The 16,106-nt window shown below is 36.3% G+C and overlaps 1 protein-coding gene across 1 annotated transcript in view; it reads right to left on the bottom strand.

The window, feature by feature from the left end:
• ITGA8 (integrin subunit alpha 8) overlaps nucleotides 1–16,106 on the bottom strand; it is a 109,882-nt gene that overhangs the window by 80,861 nt on the left and 12,915 nt on the right. The window contains exons 4-12 of the mRNA XM_027720540.2: nucleotides 14,735–14,858; nucleotides 13,197–13,258; nucleotides 12,169–12,214; nucleotides 11,080–11,205; nucleotides 9,918–9,962; nucleotides 8,023–8,066; nucleotides 6,996–7,052; nucleotides 6,757–6,809; nucleotides 1,089–1,294 (exon numbers count right to left, since the gene is read on the bottom strand). Of these exons, the coding sequence (XP_027576341.1) occupies nucleotides 1,089–1,294; nucleotides 6,757–6,809; nucleotides 6,996–7,052; nucleotides 8,023–8,066; nucleotides 9,918–9,962; nucleotides 11,080–11,205; nucleotides 12,169–12,214; nucleotides 13,197–13,258; nucleotides 14,735–14,858 (763 nt within the window). The remainder of the gene's footprint in view (nucleotides 1–1,088; nucleotides 1,295–6,756; nucleotides 6,810–6,995; nucleotides 7,053–8,022; nucleotides 8,067–9,917; nucleotides 9,963–11,079; nucleotides 11,206–12,168; nucleotides 12,215–13,196; nucleotides 13,259–14,734; nucleotides 14,859–16,106) is intronic.

Raw genomic sequence — 16,106 nt, 5'->3', positions numbered from 1 at the left:
GCTCACAGGTAGAAAACAGGAAGTCTCCACCATGGGGTTCAGCTGTCTGAACTCCAGTGTGGGATTCCAGGACAAGCCAGTGAGAGTATTCTCAGCAGTCACAATCCAATGGCTTCTACCCACAGGGTGGTATTCGTATTTTGTGCAGTCTGAACCTCAATACAATCCTATGACTCCCAACATGACTTTTTCCTTGCACAGCAGCCACACAATGAGGACCTTGCCCCAGAATCTAGTGGCTGGAACACTGTGAAAAACAGCTCTCAAGTTATGAAGGAGCAAAATCCATTAATTTTTCCTTTGTGGGCCAACTATCTTAAATGCTACTGTGCAAAATAGCTCCTCTAGGAAAAACTTCTTGCTGTTTTAGACGCAGAGATGACTGCTTTGAAGATCCCTAACACCCTGAAAATAAGTAAGGAAATGCATGCAGAGAAAACCAAGGTGCTACTGACCACGTCTAGGAAACTAACTCTAGGTGCTCAAGGCATCCCAGTCATCGCAGTTACTTTACTTGTACCTTTTTCTTGAATGTAGGCTGCCAGTTAACTTACATGAACATTTTGTTGTGTGTATGTGCTATAAGCATTTGAAAAAAGGATCCATTATGCAAGTGTTTCTTTTGGTGCCTAAGTACCAATGGAAGGTTGATTCCAAAATAGTATTTCTGTACTTGTCCAATTCTTTCATTGTTGACAAAATGCTTCATGTGCTGAGCCTCATTCAATTCTCAAACTCTTCCCAGCATTTGAGAACTCTGCTTTTAAACAAGTGCAAACAGCTTAACTAAGTAAATAAATGAAATTATAGTCATAAACCAAAGAATAATATTTTTATTCAAATGAACATACTAATATTTAGTAAAAGTAGCACTATAGTCAATATGACTGCCCTCTTATTGGGAAGCTTTTCATGATTTGGCTCTCAATATCAATTTCATTAACATTAGTGTAAATTCTCATGACCTTCAAAGGCTGTTACAAGTTAAAAAGCCTTTATCAGCCACTGCACAGACACTTCATATTCACTGCTTAGCTATTTTTAATTTTAATGTTATACAGAGATATACTACATTACATACAAATTACCATTATATCCATCTTGATTGAGATCTCCAAGGTGTGTGATTGCACTGCCAAATCTACCAAACACTTCCATGCCTGTCAGAATTTGAGGATCTCTGAAGAGGAATGCACTTTCTTGCAGGTACAGATAAACTTGCCCAACTTCTTTAGGCTTGCTCTCGAATTCTCGTTCCATAAAGAGAGGGGCACCAACTAAGATATCATCTAAACTGGAACAGTCAAACAAAAAGCAGTGTCACTGAGAGACTGAGTGCAAACAACACACTTTAGGCATTTGCTAAAGAGGAAGCTGATAATTATCATAGAGTCATATTCTGAGGTAAGAAGGCAATTTCTAGATTTCTAGTCCAAACACTTGTTAAAAGCATGGTCAATTAGGGAAGGCTGCCCACAGTTATGCCCAGTCCAGTTCTGAATATCTCCATAGATGGAGACTCCACAACCTCTCTGGGCAACTGCTTCCAGTGTTTGATCACCATCACAGCAAAAAAAATTATTTTTAGATTTAAACAGAATTTCTTGCACTTCAATTTATGCTCACAATAGACACTGAAAACTTATACTTTGCAGTTAACAATCCTGAAGTCAGCAACTTAACTAATGGGGAATCTGTGTTACTAGAACAAATTCTATAGATCTTTTCTGCCAACAGTGCTAGTGAGAGACAAATCTTAGTATAAAATTTAGTTTCTGCAACTTATACATCAGTAAGTGAACAACAGAAAAAAACCCCTGCCACTTTACAGCCAATTTTTGAGTAATATACATGAAATACAAGGTGAGCATCAATTCACAGAGAATGCCTCATCACTAATTCAAATAAAAGTTGGGAGACAAAGCCACAGCTTTATTTCTGAAAACACTTCTGTTCCATATTAGGCACATGAATAGTTGCAGTGTTCACATAATTTGCTATATGGAGTTTTAAAGAGAAAGGACATTATCAAATCACAAAAATATGATACTTAAAGGGAAAATAACAGAAAATTTCTGTCCATTTTGTTACTCCAAGAAGAATCAGTCAAAGAATACAGACTAATCAAATATAAACAATATTTCGCATGTTGTTGTTTTAAGTAGGTATGTTTCAAAACGTGTTATCAATATTTATTTAGTGGGAAAACAAGACATAAACAGTGAAGAATAAAATCAGTGAGACTGATAGATACATAACAAGCAGAAGTATTTTTAATGGATTATTCTGAGATGTTAAATGAGAGTATAAAACTGCTGAAGGCTTCTCAAGCCCATGCAAACTAATAAAATAATTCCCATTACATTCAGTGGACATTGATGATCTGTATTAACTAGTACTATTTGATACCAGAATTTTTAATTTGGAAAAGCATTTTCTCTTGCTTTAATATGAAACTTTGTTCAAACTTTGTAAAACTCATAGAAAAACTTTTACTCCCAATTAATCTTATTCCCAATGCCAACATTTTCCTGAGGCTTTATCTATTAGTAAACCAATTTAGTAAAATTGCACTACATTGTTTTTCCCAATCCTGGTAGAAAAAAAACTGTATGATTTAGATCAACTACTACTTTACCAGAAGTATGTATTATGATTCTAAGATATATACCACAGAATTTAGCACAGAATATCTCATCTAGAAGCCTTTTAATCACATTGTAGAACATACACATTTTATAAGATGTGACAAAGTACTTCTAGAAATGTTATTTTCTTATTAAGTTTTATAGTATGTTTCCATAAAGGAAATTGTATTTTAAAATGTCATGTCACTTTGGTACAGTTGTTCGTTTTTTATGTTGGATTTTTACCCTAAGGCAAGAATAACTAAAAAAGGAAGGAGGCAGATGCTGACTCGACATCTGTGGTGGGAATTTTCCTTTTACATCGAACATCAAAAGTCCTCCTCTACTAATGGAAGATATTTGTGCTTGGGACAGAATATCAGCTGAAATGGTTGCCATGAAACAATAGCAATAACAAAACCCAATCCCAAATACTATTTTTAAAATAACTTATTTTATGTATGCCATGAACTGAAAGCATTACACAGTAGCACTATCAGCAATTACTATTTTATTACATTGCAGTCCACATATTCCCAGTAAATTGGGACTCCATGGAGTTATGTGCTTTATAAACCATAAAGTAAAAGATGAGCTTGGCTCCTATGAATATTCTACAAATGAACAGTGGTAAGACTAAGGAAAGATTTTTTCAGAGGTGGTAAGGAACCAAATAATTGAATCAGGAAGCTCCCAGTACATTGATGTAAAATATATAGATACCCAGGTAACTTTATAGTTCATAAAGCAATATCCAGAGTGCCTAAAATGGTGAAAAGAGAGGCAGACCATCTATCACGGCCTAAAATTCTCTAAGCAGAAGCCTAATCCAGAACACAAGATCCACCAGCTGAGACAGAAAGCAAGCAGACAGGAGCTGGAGCTTGTTGTGCAGAGAGCACAGCATCTCAGCTAGAAGCACACAGTGCTGGGTTATTTCTCTAGGAAAATTTGTACTTTGCTAAAATAAATGACAATGACTGTAAAAAATGCATGAATAGTCCAGAGAGCAGGGACCAGAACTCAGTAGCTAAGATGGCTCATCATCTGATGTACTGAGGGAAAGATGGAAGGAAGGCACTCATCCAATACACCTATTCTAAACTGGTTTAGACCTATTTCTAAACTGGTTATGGGCAGCAGAGCTCCCTGGAACACCCGCAGGACTTGGTTTGCCTTCCCTCCAGGTCTTCACATGTACCACCCCTACCAAAGCCTTCCTTTCCTTACTCTCTTGATTTTTCTTGATTTTTTCATTCTCTGCCAGTGCTGAACTCTGTAGGTCAAGGCGAGCTGCTTCAGCAAGTCCTCTGCAAGATGGAATTCTCCCTCAGGCAATTTTAAAGGTTTGTGTTCAGAGTTTAGGTTTTTTTTGAGTTAACACAGAACTGTACTATAGCTAAAAAGGAAGGATTTGTCAGCTAGCCAGCTCTCCCTAATCCTCATTTACTTATTTCTCGTTCCTCTCCAAGTGGATAAAATGAGCAAGCAATTGCTTCTTACCATACTTTGGTCAATTTTGCCTCTCAGATTCTACAGTTTAATTATTTCGATAACAAACAGCCAAGGAGGTGTGGGGGTCTGTGTGTACTTGTGTTCTAAGTACCTATGTGATCAGTATTATGCATTTTTGTTGGTGAAGGAGGGGATTTCAATTGGTCTTTTAAACTGGAGGAATTTATGTTTACAAAATTGAGAGTTTTGAGCCAAATTCAGGTTGATGTGATTCCTTTTAAAAAGTATAAGAGCAAAGCAAAACCAAAAGCCCTTGGACAGCCATGAAGTGCAGTTCAGTTTGCAGTGGTATTTTGAACTGGTTCATTGGATTTATTTCATTACTGCATTAAGATGTTACAGTTAACATAAATTATATATTATTTTTTGTTCCAACACAGAAAGGTAACCAGCCAGTATGACTTCCCTTCTGATAAAAAAAAAAAAATCTTTAAAAAGCACAAAGCTGACCACCTGCTGAGACTGTATGCCATTCCTTTGTATCCTGCCGAGTAATAAAAAGCAGGAGTATGGGAAATGTCAAGAGGTCAAAGTATAACTACAGAAAGCTTTGATATAGGCCAAATAAAAAAACCCAGTAAACAGTTTATTTCACTATTTTTATTGGACTGTTTCAGCCTAAATTGAAAGTGTTCTCTTTTTCTCTCTTTACTAGGAATGTAGCCTGTGAGTTGATGGCAAATCTTGAGTTGTTAAGTTTCATTGTGGATTTCTCATTATTAGCAGGAGACAACTAAACAGTAGTTCAAACAGTATCCTCAATTTCCCTGTCCTGCCCGCAATCCTGATGTGGTACAGATAAAACTGCAAGAGTCACCGTGGAATACCTGCAGAACTGCTGGAGCAGAAGGTATACAGAAGGCTTTTTTTCCTAGGATGAGCCTAATCTTTGAGCTACAGCAAAGCGCCATTCCTATTAATCTTTTATTAATCTTTTCAGCAAATAATTAGGTTTCTCATACTGATAAGGCTATCACTACCTTCTTATATTTAGCTGCAAAGAGCCTAAGTGCATTTGAAGTGTTAATTTCCCTTTTGCGTTTTTTTTCCTCTCTTTTACTCTTCAGATAAATATTTCAATTGACAATATGTGCAAACCAGCAAAGACAGACTACATATCTAATCAGACATGTTTATCAAGTAGAGCTTTTTGTGTTTTGTTTTCTGTGGGATGTTTGGATCTCAGGAAGAGTCATTAGATTTCTTTTAAGATATAGACTGGGAGACCACACAGGCCTCAATAACAGTTTGATTATATTATTGACTAAACTGTGGTTTTAGAGGTACACAGAAAATATGAGACCTGCCAAGCAACCCTACTGTTAACAGGAAATAACCTGCCAAGGAAATAGTTTGGTTCAGTGAGAAGTTAAATAGCAAGTTCCCTGGAAGTCTAATGACTGTCTATTGGAACTTAGATTAATGTTTCTCCACCCTTTCACATTCGTAATACATTAGTAGGACAAAATTAATCCTGACTCTCCATACAATCACAAAAACACAAATTTTCAAAAGCTGTGGTACTATGAAAATTTGATCTCAGCAACTTGAAAGATCTGAGTACAATGAAGCCACTACTGAAGCTGCTGAAACTTCTGGTTTTTTGTTGTTTTGTTTTGTAACTGCAATAAGATTTTACCATCTTTTTACTTTTCTCTTTTCTTGTACCCCTCACTCTTTAAAGGGTCACTAGTCAATGACGGGAAGCAATGATTTAGCCCAGAAAAATTATTTAGTGCTCTACATTTAAGCACCTATTAAGAAATGATCACAAGAAAAAAATATGAGGTAGACACATCTGAGACATTTCGCTATAGACAAGAGTATGCCACATCTCTAAATCACGGTCCTGGCTCACCTTCTGTGCAGACTACCATGACTCTGAGCTTCAGGGATCTTTATCTCTTTGCTAAAAAGCCACTATCAATATTACCTTACTAAAGTCCTAATCTTTTGAAATATTTAATCAAACTTTACATGAGTTGAAAGTTAACAAGTGTTTTGTTCAACAGGGCCTGAAATACCCTAGTGTCTGAGGCATGACCCTGGGAGCTGAGCAGTGTTCTCCCTCAGACACGCAGAATGCCTGCCATAACAGCTATGGGACACAGACACTTGTTAGTCCTTGGGATGATAAAAATGGATGGTCAACCAACAGGTGCTGGAATGAGGAATGAGGAGCTGATGATATTGGAAAGATTTAAAACTGAGAAGTGAAGCTATGGATGGCGCACATGTGAGAAGACTTACCTGCTTTTGAGAATGGGAGAATGAACTTTTCACTTTCACCTATCTCTTCCCAATTGTAGCTAGTGCTGTTTATTCACTGTTTCCCTACCGGGATCTGTTTCCTAAGACTTTGGACATTCCCACTCTGACACACTCCTTTGAATAAATATTCCAAAAGACAAACTCACACAAACTAGGCCTGCAAATACTTGTGCCACTGTGATTACACAAAGATAAGCCTATGTGAAAAATTAAAACTAGAAAAGCAGAGAAGCCAAGAAAAGCATTTTGAGGTATGAAGCACCTGAAAACCTGCATTTATTAATAAATATCAGGCATTGCTTCTATGAATGTTCAGTGGAGCTGAATATATTTGGTAACCTACCCATCATTGTTAACATCAGATACTGCAACTGTGTACCCAAAATAAGACGCCATCTGGAAATAAAAAACAACAGATAGGCTTTCATATCAGATATCAATTTTAAAATGTTTTTACTGATAATCCTCTTTGTTTTTATGGTCATTAATACCAAAAATTATTTTATATATTCTTGAAACTATGTTAATGAAACTATATCCTCTAGAGATATAATATTTCATCACGTAATTGCTTGACATTACCTGTTCACCAGTGAAGTTCTGGATAAAGGTCAAGTCTGAAGAATTAATAATTGAGACCTGGTAACAAAAAAATACAGAAAGTTTCAAGCCCACATGGAGATGCTACAACATGACATCAGTGCAAAACAATTTGACACGCTGCAGGATGGTCCAAGTGGCCAAGAAGAAAAATTATTTTCTGTCTCACTACGGTTTGCCTGTATGATCTTGAACAAATCACTAAAATTTTATGACTCAGGTTCCCCATGAATAAAATAAGGAAAAGACTACTTCCCTTCCTTATTAATCACCGAACAGCAGCAAATCACAGACTATCAGCTAATCAGTAACTAGGCATGAAAACATGAACTTAAAACATAAAGAAATATATACATACATACATAAATACATATATACATATACATCTTTCTTCTGAAAAATTTTAAGAACAAGTTCTAGAGATACATGGAATTTTGGGTCCACAAAACTAGAGAATATGTCTGTGGCTGGGATCTCTTTTCCCAATCAGGTTAGTTGTGAAACTTTTTTTCCTATGAGGTAAAAGCTGTATCCACAAATGTGTATTGTTTTCTCCCTTCACTTCTAACTTCCTATCATGATTCTTTGCATCTGGTATTCAGTGTATATACTTACAGCACTGAAGGTAAACATTGGGTATGAATAATCTGAACTTGGACTCCTTTCCACTGCAGACACAGCCTTGCACATGAAATGTGCTAACCTAAGGGTAAGCTTAGGTCTGATAACACTCGGTGAGTATAGAGATACTAGTCACACTCTAAGCATTCTTGTAATTGCCTACTGAAAACAGACTTTGGAAGGTACTAAGTGCTTACCATTCAAAGCCTAAACCAGTAAGGCATTCTAACCCAGCCAGGTAAGACCGAGGGTGAAAATCAGTGTCAGTTTTCTCTGATTTAGAAGTGTTTTATAAAAGAGACAGAAAATATAATGTAGCTTTTAACCTTTCAAATAGTCTAATTGCTTTCTCACTATAAAAAGGATAAAATGAGGGTCCAGTACATACATAGCCAAAGTTCTGTGCTCCCCTCGGGACTCCAGCAACCAGCTCTGAAAGGATAAATGATCGACAGTAAACTGGTTATGCTATCTGAATGGTGCATGCAACAACTTAAACTCTCGATATCTATCTATCTATCTATCTCAAACTCCTAAGGATTTTGATTTGTGATATGTATCAGATCTGTAAATCACTTCAAGACATTAATTCATAAGATTTTAACATTCATTCAGTGCATCTGCTTGCATAAAAAGTTACACCTTGACTTTTGAACACACTCATCCATAGGTCTCCTTCTGCCTAGCATTACTTAGCAGAGCAGAGCATAAATGAAACTTTTGGTACAATTCAGCTTGCTACCTGACAGCTGTGGATTGCTGGAACCAGAATTAGTCCTAGCATCCCATACTAGAGTACAGAAGCTGAATACAACTGTCCTTACAAATACTTTTTGTTTTGGCTACACAACAATCTGTCTCATCCGTTATTTTGCTTGATGCCATGGAAGTGTTTGACAAGTTCTGCACAGGCTGTCTAAAAGTGTTACGAGGAAGTTTTTGTGAGCAGCACTGGAGACATCCATTGAACAAGAACATGAAACATTGGACCAAGGTGCCTTCTACAAGTAAATCTGCTCAATGGTGAAATTTTAAACAACCAGTAGAAAAAATGGGTAAAAAAATCAGAAGGAAAAAGCTAAGTCACAGCCTGCAGACTTATTGTCTAAACTTTCCTTCATTAGGATATCCTTGCCAGAAGATAGCCAAAGGAATTTCAGATAGAGCACCACAGACTCCTGTACTGACCTACCATTCCTCTGTTCCTCTCTGGGTTTATATATTTCCCTGTGATTGAATGTGTTTGGTCAAGGGGAAATGGAAGTAATAAAGAAGGACCGAACAGGACGCTGGCTCAGGTCAGCCACCTCTGCAATTTTCACATGACTAACTGATTCAAGAATCATCCATTATAAAACTTTGAATATGCATTAAAAAAACAAACAAAAAAAAATACAGCCTTCCATTACCAGAGATATATAATTTCACATATCATAGTGTTTGGTTCAAAACTGTGTCTTTTTTTACTTATTTTTTAAATGCTTCTTAACGCAGGACAGGCAATTCTAGCTTCAGAGGGATTAAGCAGCAGTAGTTCTGGAGAGCTGGGTTCATTTGGGAAATGTATTATTGGCTTTGTGAGTCTGGACCACATAGCTGCTCACCTGCTCAGGAAAGGAATATTTAAGGAATATTTTCTGACTGTCAGCCTTACACAAGAAACACAGCTCTTCAGGTATGAAACACCAGAGATCACAGGTATTTTTAACTAACTACGTGTTTTTAAATCCTTTGCAATATCAGAACATCTGAAAATAGCTAAATCATGAGCAAGTTTCTATTTATAAATTGTTATATTTAACATACTTTACTAAACAGACAGCTCTGACAGGAGCTTTTCTTCTAAACTGGAACCAACTTGCAGAGACATAGGGAAAATACTGTTCAGTTTCTGAAACACAAGCAAAACTTACTTTGCAAGTTAAAAATTAGACCATGTTCAGCTTGGTTATAGTTTTCCTGCTACAACACTTCATGTTATAAGTTCAGCACATCAAGCTGGCTAAATTAGGTGAGACTGAATGGCTCCATTTAAAATGTCACAGCACTAACTTCTGACCGCATGCATGAGCATGATACCATAAAAACAGATTCAGATTTTTGTGTACTTACATTCTATTTTGTTATGCTACACTGTCTAAGGAAATATTTGCCTTAAAAATAAGCTTAAGTCTCACAAGTGTTTCAAATGTATAATAGGTATGTTCCTGTGTAGAGACCCAAACCCAGGAATTTAATAGGTGCACGGCCATATGGTTTTCATTCAACTACATAGCTTCTTACCTTGTTCAGAATCACCAGTAAATTCCCCAGCAGCCACTGAGTATCCTGTTTAAAGATAAATTACAAAAAAAAAAATCCTTGATAAACAATTTCTTTCAGAAAATACACAAGACCAATCAAATTTGTATGTTTAGCTGATCATCTGAATGCAAATTTTCTATCATTAGTATACTAAAACTGTGGGGAAAAAAAGGAAAATTTTTAATCACATAATTATGACTAAATTAATGGTAGGTCTGAACGTATAATAAATTGATCCCTCTTCTCCAACAATGAGCTTCTAAATCATTAATAATTTATCTGAAAAAAACAGCAGGTACTATGGTGTTTTACCCCAACACCTGTTGACACAATTTAAGTCTTCATTACTGTACTATAATGTATGAGTGCCCTGATTGAGCTTTATATGGAAGACAGATTTCCATAGATGCAGTTAAGCACCTCTTGGAACTTTAGTAAAACTGTGAGATAGTTGCTATTGTCACAGTAAAGACTTTTGGATGGTATCAGAGAGTGTAATTTCAAATCCATGAGCAGGGGTGAAAGGATGCATCTTCACCTTCCAATTCCACTGACTCTTTTCTATAACTATGTGAAGAAAAACCTGCCTTACATAAAGAGACATGTGAACATCACGAAAATTCTTATAGATTAGTACTAATACAAGGTAGATAAGGAGCCTTTTTGCTATATATTACACAATGTCTTCAAACTGACTTTTATTATTGCTTACTTCAATTGTATCTTTTAAATACCAGTAAGAGTAAATTAGGTATTTGTGCAGCACTGTACAAAATACCACAGAACTGAATTTTCATTTATCTATTAAAAATTAAAATAGTCTTTGATTAGTTTAAGTTCAATCCATCATCTTGGAATGAAAAAAAAATTGTATTTCTGATTAATTATTTAAGATCAAATAATAAGAACCCTAATGAGTCATTTAAGATCTCAACCCTCAAACCCTGTTGCTGTGCATAATTTTAAGAATGTTAATAATCTTACTGAAGTTACCAGCAAACTACTGGTTTGCTATTGCGCTTAAGGCAAAACATGTTCAAACCCTCTCACAATTGTGACAGTAGTAATTTAGGTTTGTTTTCATATTTATATGACTCATGCTTTTAGAACATATTGTTATCTTATGTAGAGCTTAGCTTACCCATGTAATTGTCATCATACGAGGGTGGTGCCACTCCTGTTTGTTTCTCTCGTGCCAGTTTCCTCAGAATATCCTTGAAGGAATAATTTGCAATGATGTCCGCAACACTTGCAGTGATTACCTGACCTGGATTCAAACAGCTTCATAAATAAAAGGAGCATAGAAGAGAGCCAGAGTCTATAAAATAGGGCTGGCAGAAGATCAGAACAGAGTTGAAGGGATAATACAACATGGACGCAAAGAATAGATACCTTCTCTCAATCTTTGTCCGTTATTACCCTGAAAGTCTCAAGAGTACACATAAATCCATACAATAAGGCATTGAATTTCTATTGAACCATCACAAAAACATCTCCAGACCCATTTCAATGGGTTGATTCAAACTAAAGTCACTGCACTGCATGAATGTAGTAGACCAATGGAAGCAATTTCTCAGTGGAGAATTCAGAGCTATGAATTCCCTACTACAACAATCAATTAGCTCTTCCTTCTTTAAAGACAATGCAAAAGCACACATCAAAGAGGCTGACAACGGGCAAGTTGGGAGGCAGAGGCTGGGAATCAGCTATATTATACATGTCAAAACAGGTTAAAACAAAAATAACCTTTTAACCCTTTACCAAAACAACTTTAGGTTTTATCTACATGAGAAACTACATCTTGGAAACTACAGTGATTGCCACAAATGAACTTCAAATATATGCAGATAACTATAAAGGGTTGTGCTCAGAAACAAACAGTAACAAAAACTTTAAAAAAAAGTACATTTGCTGTATAAATACTAGGTATTTTTGAATCTGCATTATTTCTAGGGAAAAATACAATTTATTAATTAAATTACAAGTATGCTTAAGTGCCAACATAAAAATAGTTATTTGTATTTGTTTCACTTGCTATATAACCTACATCCTGAATTTTCCCTGACTTATTTTTATGCTCAGTTGTTTGTTAAGCAATTCTTCTGATTTACATTTGTTGAAAATAAGATCACGGACCGGTTATCTTAAACCGACAAAACAATGGAAATCTAGAAGAACAATACTTTCTGCTTCACTTCTTAGATCAAGTTACCCATCCAGATGAACATACCTTGCCAATAAAAACTACCGGGTCCGCCTACGATCAGGTCTCCATTCTACAAAAAGCAGAATTGAATAAAATTACACAACAAAAGAACATCACTAAAGTAAGCATGCATGGGATAAAACTATTTAAATGACCAAAATAATATCAGAATCATGATAAAGGAGAATAGCCATGTTCAAGGAAAGGATGTACATGAATGTACAGAAAAATTCAGAGTTAAAAAAAGTTAAGATCACCCGGTGCAACTTGAACGAAAGTCGTAATTTTTTTACTGCTAACATAGCATTCTAAAAATTGCTCCTTATTTATAACAAAACAAAGTTATCATAAAAGAGTGTCTTTACATTCAATGAAGCAACAGCAATATTTTATAGAGAAGTATACTTTTGTCTACCCTACAAGGAAGTCTTAACCCCATAGCTATTAATAATGTAAATAAAAATGCAGCTGCAGAACACTGAAAACAATGACAATGGTCAAAGTTATGTGAGGCCCTGGTGCTGTAATAATGGCACAGATGATAACAATAGCTGCAAAGTTTATCCTTTGTCCCACAATATTGGCATTAAGAAAAACTAATTCTTTCCCTTAAGCGCTTTCACCGCCACATGAATGGTCTTAATAACTACTCTGCCTCCAAAAGCATCATTATACAAGCTATTTAAACTTTTTAAAACTAGCTGGTGCCTACCCATTACTTTCTGAAAGTCAAGTCCCTGTAAAGCACTGTAAGTGGGACAGACTGAGATCGAAGCACATATAAATGTTTGCCTAATTATCTATTAAGATAGACTGAGCAGAGTTAGATTGGAGTGCTGCAAAGAGATAAACAGGTGCTGACTGAGTATTTCTTCTATTAATGAAACCAAAAGTTTGGAAGTTAAAAAGCAGGAAAGACCTTGCAATAACTTCACGAAACTTTCCATATGCAACAGCATGGGGATAAACTCATGATCAGTGAGGCAGCATTTGAACACTAGGGATATATCACAACTACATTTCATCAAAATACTTCAGAAGCAGAATCTCACCTTGTAAAAATCTAAGCTGAAACCTGCTTGACAAAAGCCTTGTCCTTCAGGATCTGCATTGCCTGCAATTATGAAGGTAGAAGCATTTTATTGATTTCCCAGTGCATGTGGAAGATAGCATACACACCTCTGGAGCTGTAAGGCTGTAAATGCAAATCTGCCAAAATATGTGAAAATATGTATTCTTTTTGAGAAGAGGCAGAGCAAATCAAGACCTTCTACAGTACCCTGAACACGCAGCCCCTTGTGAAGATTTCGAAAAATAGGACCTGCTGCTTGGGGCTTTCTCCCCTCACTGCCAAGGAAGGATCCTTGCAACAACTATCAGGGAATAAGTTTGAATTTGGCTGGAGATGAAAAAGAGACCTTTCAATTATGCCTAATTTTTCTGTAAAATGCCTGTTACATTCTTGGCAAAATAATCCATGAGAAAGTTTAAGGCAGGAGCACAGTTTGCAGCAGAGGAACAGTTAAAAAGTGTGATTTCAAATTAGCCCATGTGCACACAGCAAGAACATTATCTGCAGTAGCAGGGTCTCTTACAAGGGGTATCATGACAAGCAACTACATTCAGACTCCCTGTGTTATCAGCTGGTGCACACAACTTGAAGCAGCTACTCATCAGTGAGACTGAACACCGCCATAGCTTTCCTGTGAAGGGACAGGTAAGCCCATCATATTTGGTATCTTACACATGCTACCTTTAGAAAAAGAAACTGAAGAAAAAATCTCTGATTTGTACTGTAGAAATTGCCATAGATTCAGCTCAATCCAAAGCTCAGTAAAGTCATTGGATACTTCATATTGCTTTTAATAATATGGAGCACTGAGGTAATGAGGGTATTAATAATCATCATAAACACTTAGACATAGGATGCTGAATGAGATGAATGACTGATACAATCTAATGTGTGGTATTTTCTCCAGATTTCTAGGTAACTGAATGTGGTTCTAAATATACATGCAGTTTTTCCCTATTCCCCAAGAAGCAAGGCCCAGGGATGGCTACTGCATCCTCAGAACAGCACAGAGAAGAGTGTGTAGCAGCAGTGCTAATTTGCACATCTTTCTTCCATGCTGAAAGTTCTTCACAAATGAGATATTGTGGATGGTATTGGCATGAATGGTGATACAGGCTTGTGTGTTTCTGTGCAGGGTCTGGTCTTCAAATGATGATCTTGTGATGAGAGATTTATACTCAGCATAAGTAGGAATAATTGGTTTAAAATGCTGTCTGGTTCTCATCTAGATCTGTCTTATCTAGCTACATTTTAAAGCCATTCAAATTGAACCAATTATAGCTCATCACTATAACTGCACACAATTTACTTGATTTCTCCTCTTTCAATTAATTATACAATAAAGCATCCAATTACAGGAATATAATTTAATGTTGATTTTTCTTTACACTCTCATTCAATGCAATAACATCATATAGCAACATTCATTCAACTAAGACTGTGTGAAGACTAAAAGGATGAAAACATTAAGTGCAATATCAGTTTCTTCAACAAAGGATTGTTCATATTAATACTTACTGTTGCGACAAGGTGAATATTCTGCATAAGCACTGAAGTTCTGAATTGCTACATAGCAGGTGCCAACGGGGTCCTTCTCAGGGCTATCTTTAAGGGTTCTCCAATGATACAAAGGAGCACAAGCCTATCAAAGTAGAAACAATGTCACACATAGCTTTTACATGCTCATGCATCTGGCAAATGCAGTTTTTAATAAACTGTGTACAAAGATTCTCTCAGGTACTGAATCATTCATGCAGCAATGATCACAAGACATTGACAGAAGAAAATGCAGGACCACTGTTTCAGATAATTTCATTATTACCTGAAAAGCACACTGATTTTTACTTATAGCCCTTGGCAGGTAAAATCTGTGAGGGACTACAAGGCACATTTAAGCATGTTACAAATATGCTCTAAGCCTGCTCCACAAGTAATATCTTTGTTCTATTACTGCTCATTGCGCAGGACTTGATTCTGTAGCTTAAGATGTAAATCACATATATGTGGCTTAAGGCAATCCCAGTTCTGTGCTGGTATGTCTTAAGATAGAAGGTATTGCAGCACAACTACTCTACTCCACTTAGCAGAAGGAGATTTGTCAGGGTTTTGTGTCATATTATCTATGACAATCATCAGATTGTCTTCCTTCCTATAAATCCCTGGTTCAAATCTTTGTAGATATGATACAGCTATAATGCATTCAAAAGTCTGAGCAAACAGTTTTTTGCTACTTACACTTCAGCTAGAGAACTAATATTTAATCTGTGTTACACTAGTGGCATTACAAACATGACAGTATAAGGATAAAGGATATACAAGTTGTGTAGAGAGAGGCATCTTTTTGGAGGTAATCCAGATAATTAGAAAAATAAAAATAATAAACTGTCAGGTCTGCAAGTCATGCTTCAGTGGGTCCTGTGCCCTAAAACTTTTCACTTCCTGGGAGGGTGAAGACACTACCTCTCCCTACAACTTTGCAAGATACAAATAAATTCTTCATTCATGTCCTACCTTATCCTACTTTTTCAATGAGAAATCTATCTCTGGCAAAGTATTGCTATTATTTACATTATTGTATAAGCCTTTGATTTGCAATCAATTCCACCTAGATGAATCACTGTGCTACTCAGAGCTTGCCATAAAAGTCAGAGCTTCTGGAGCAATTGCTGAAGGAACAGATACTCTTAACATGCCCCTGCCTAGAAAGCCTTACATATTAAAACAGCGAGCAAAACTGGAGGCAGGAAAGAGGAGTAAGTGTCATGTGTGGGTGATTTTAGGTCCATTTGATATTTGTAGTTTTAAAAAGTTCCTGACAGTTTGATGTCATTTTCCTTCCAGCCTACCAAGATTAACAGACAAAGTTTTTGAGCTTTGCTGTCCAAATTTT

Source organism: Pipra filicauda, unplaced genomic scaffold (assembly GCF_003945595.2).
Source record: "Pipra filicauda isolate LSUMZ 115617 unplaced genomic scaffold, ASM394559v2 scaffold65_size3143899_pilon, whole genome shotgun sequence".
Classification (NCBI taxonomy): Eukaryota; Metazoa; Chordata; class Aves; order Passeriformes; family Pipridae; genus Pipra; species Pipra filicauda.
This window is presented reverse-complemented; position numbering and strand designations above follow the sequence as displayed.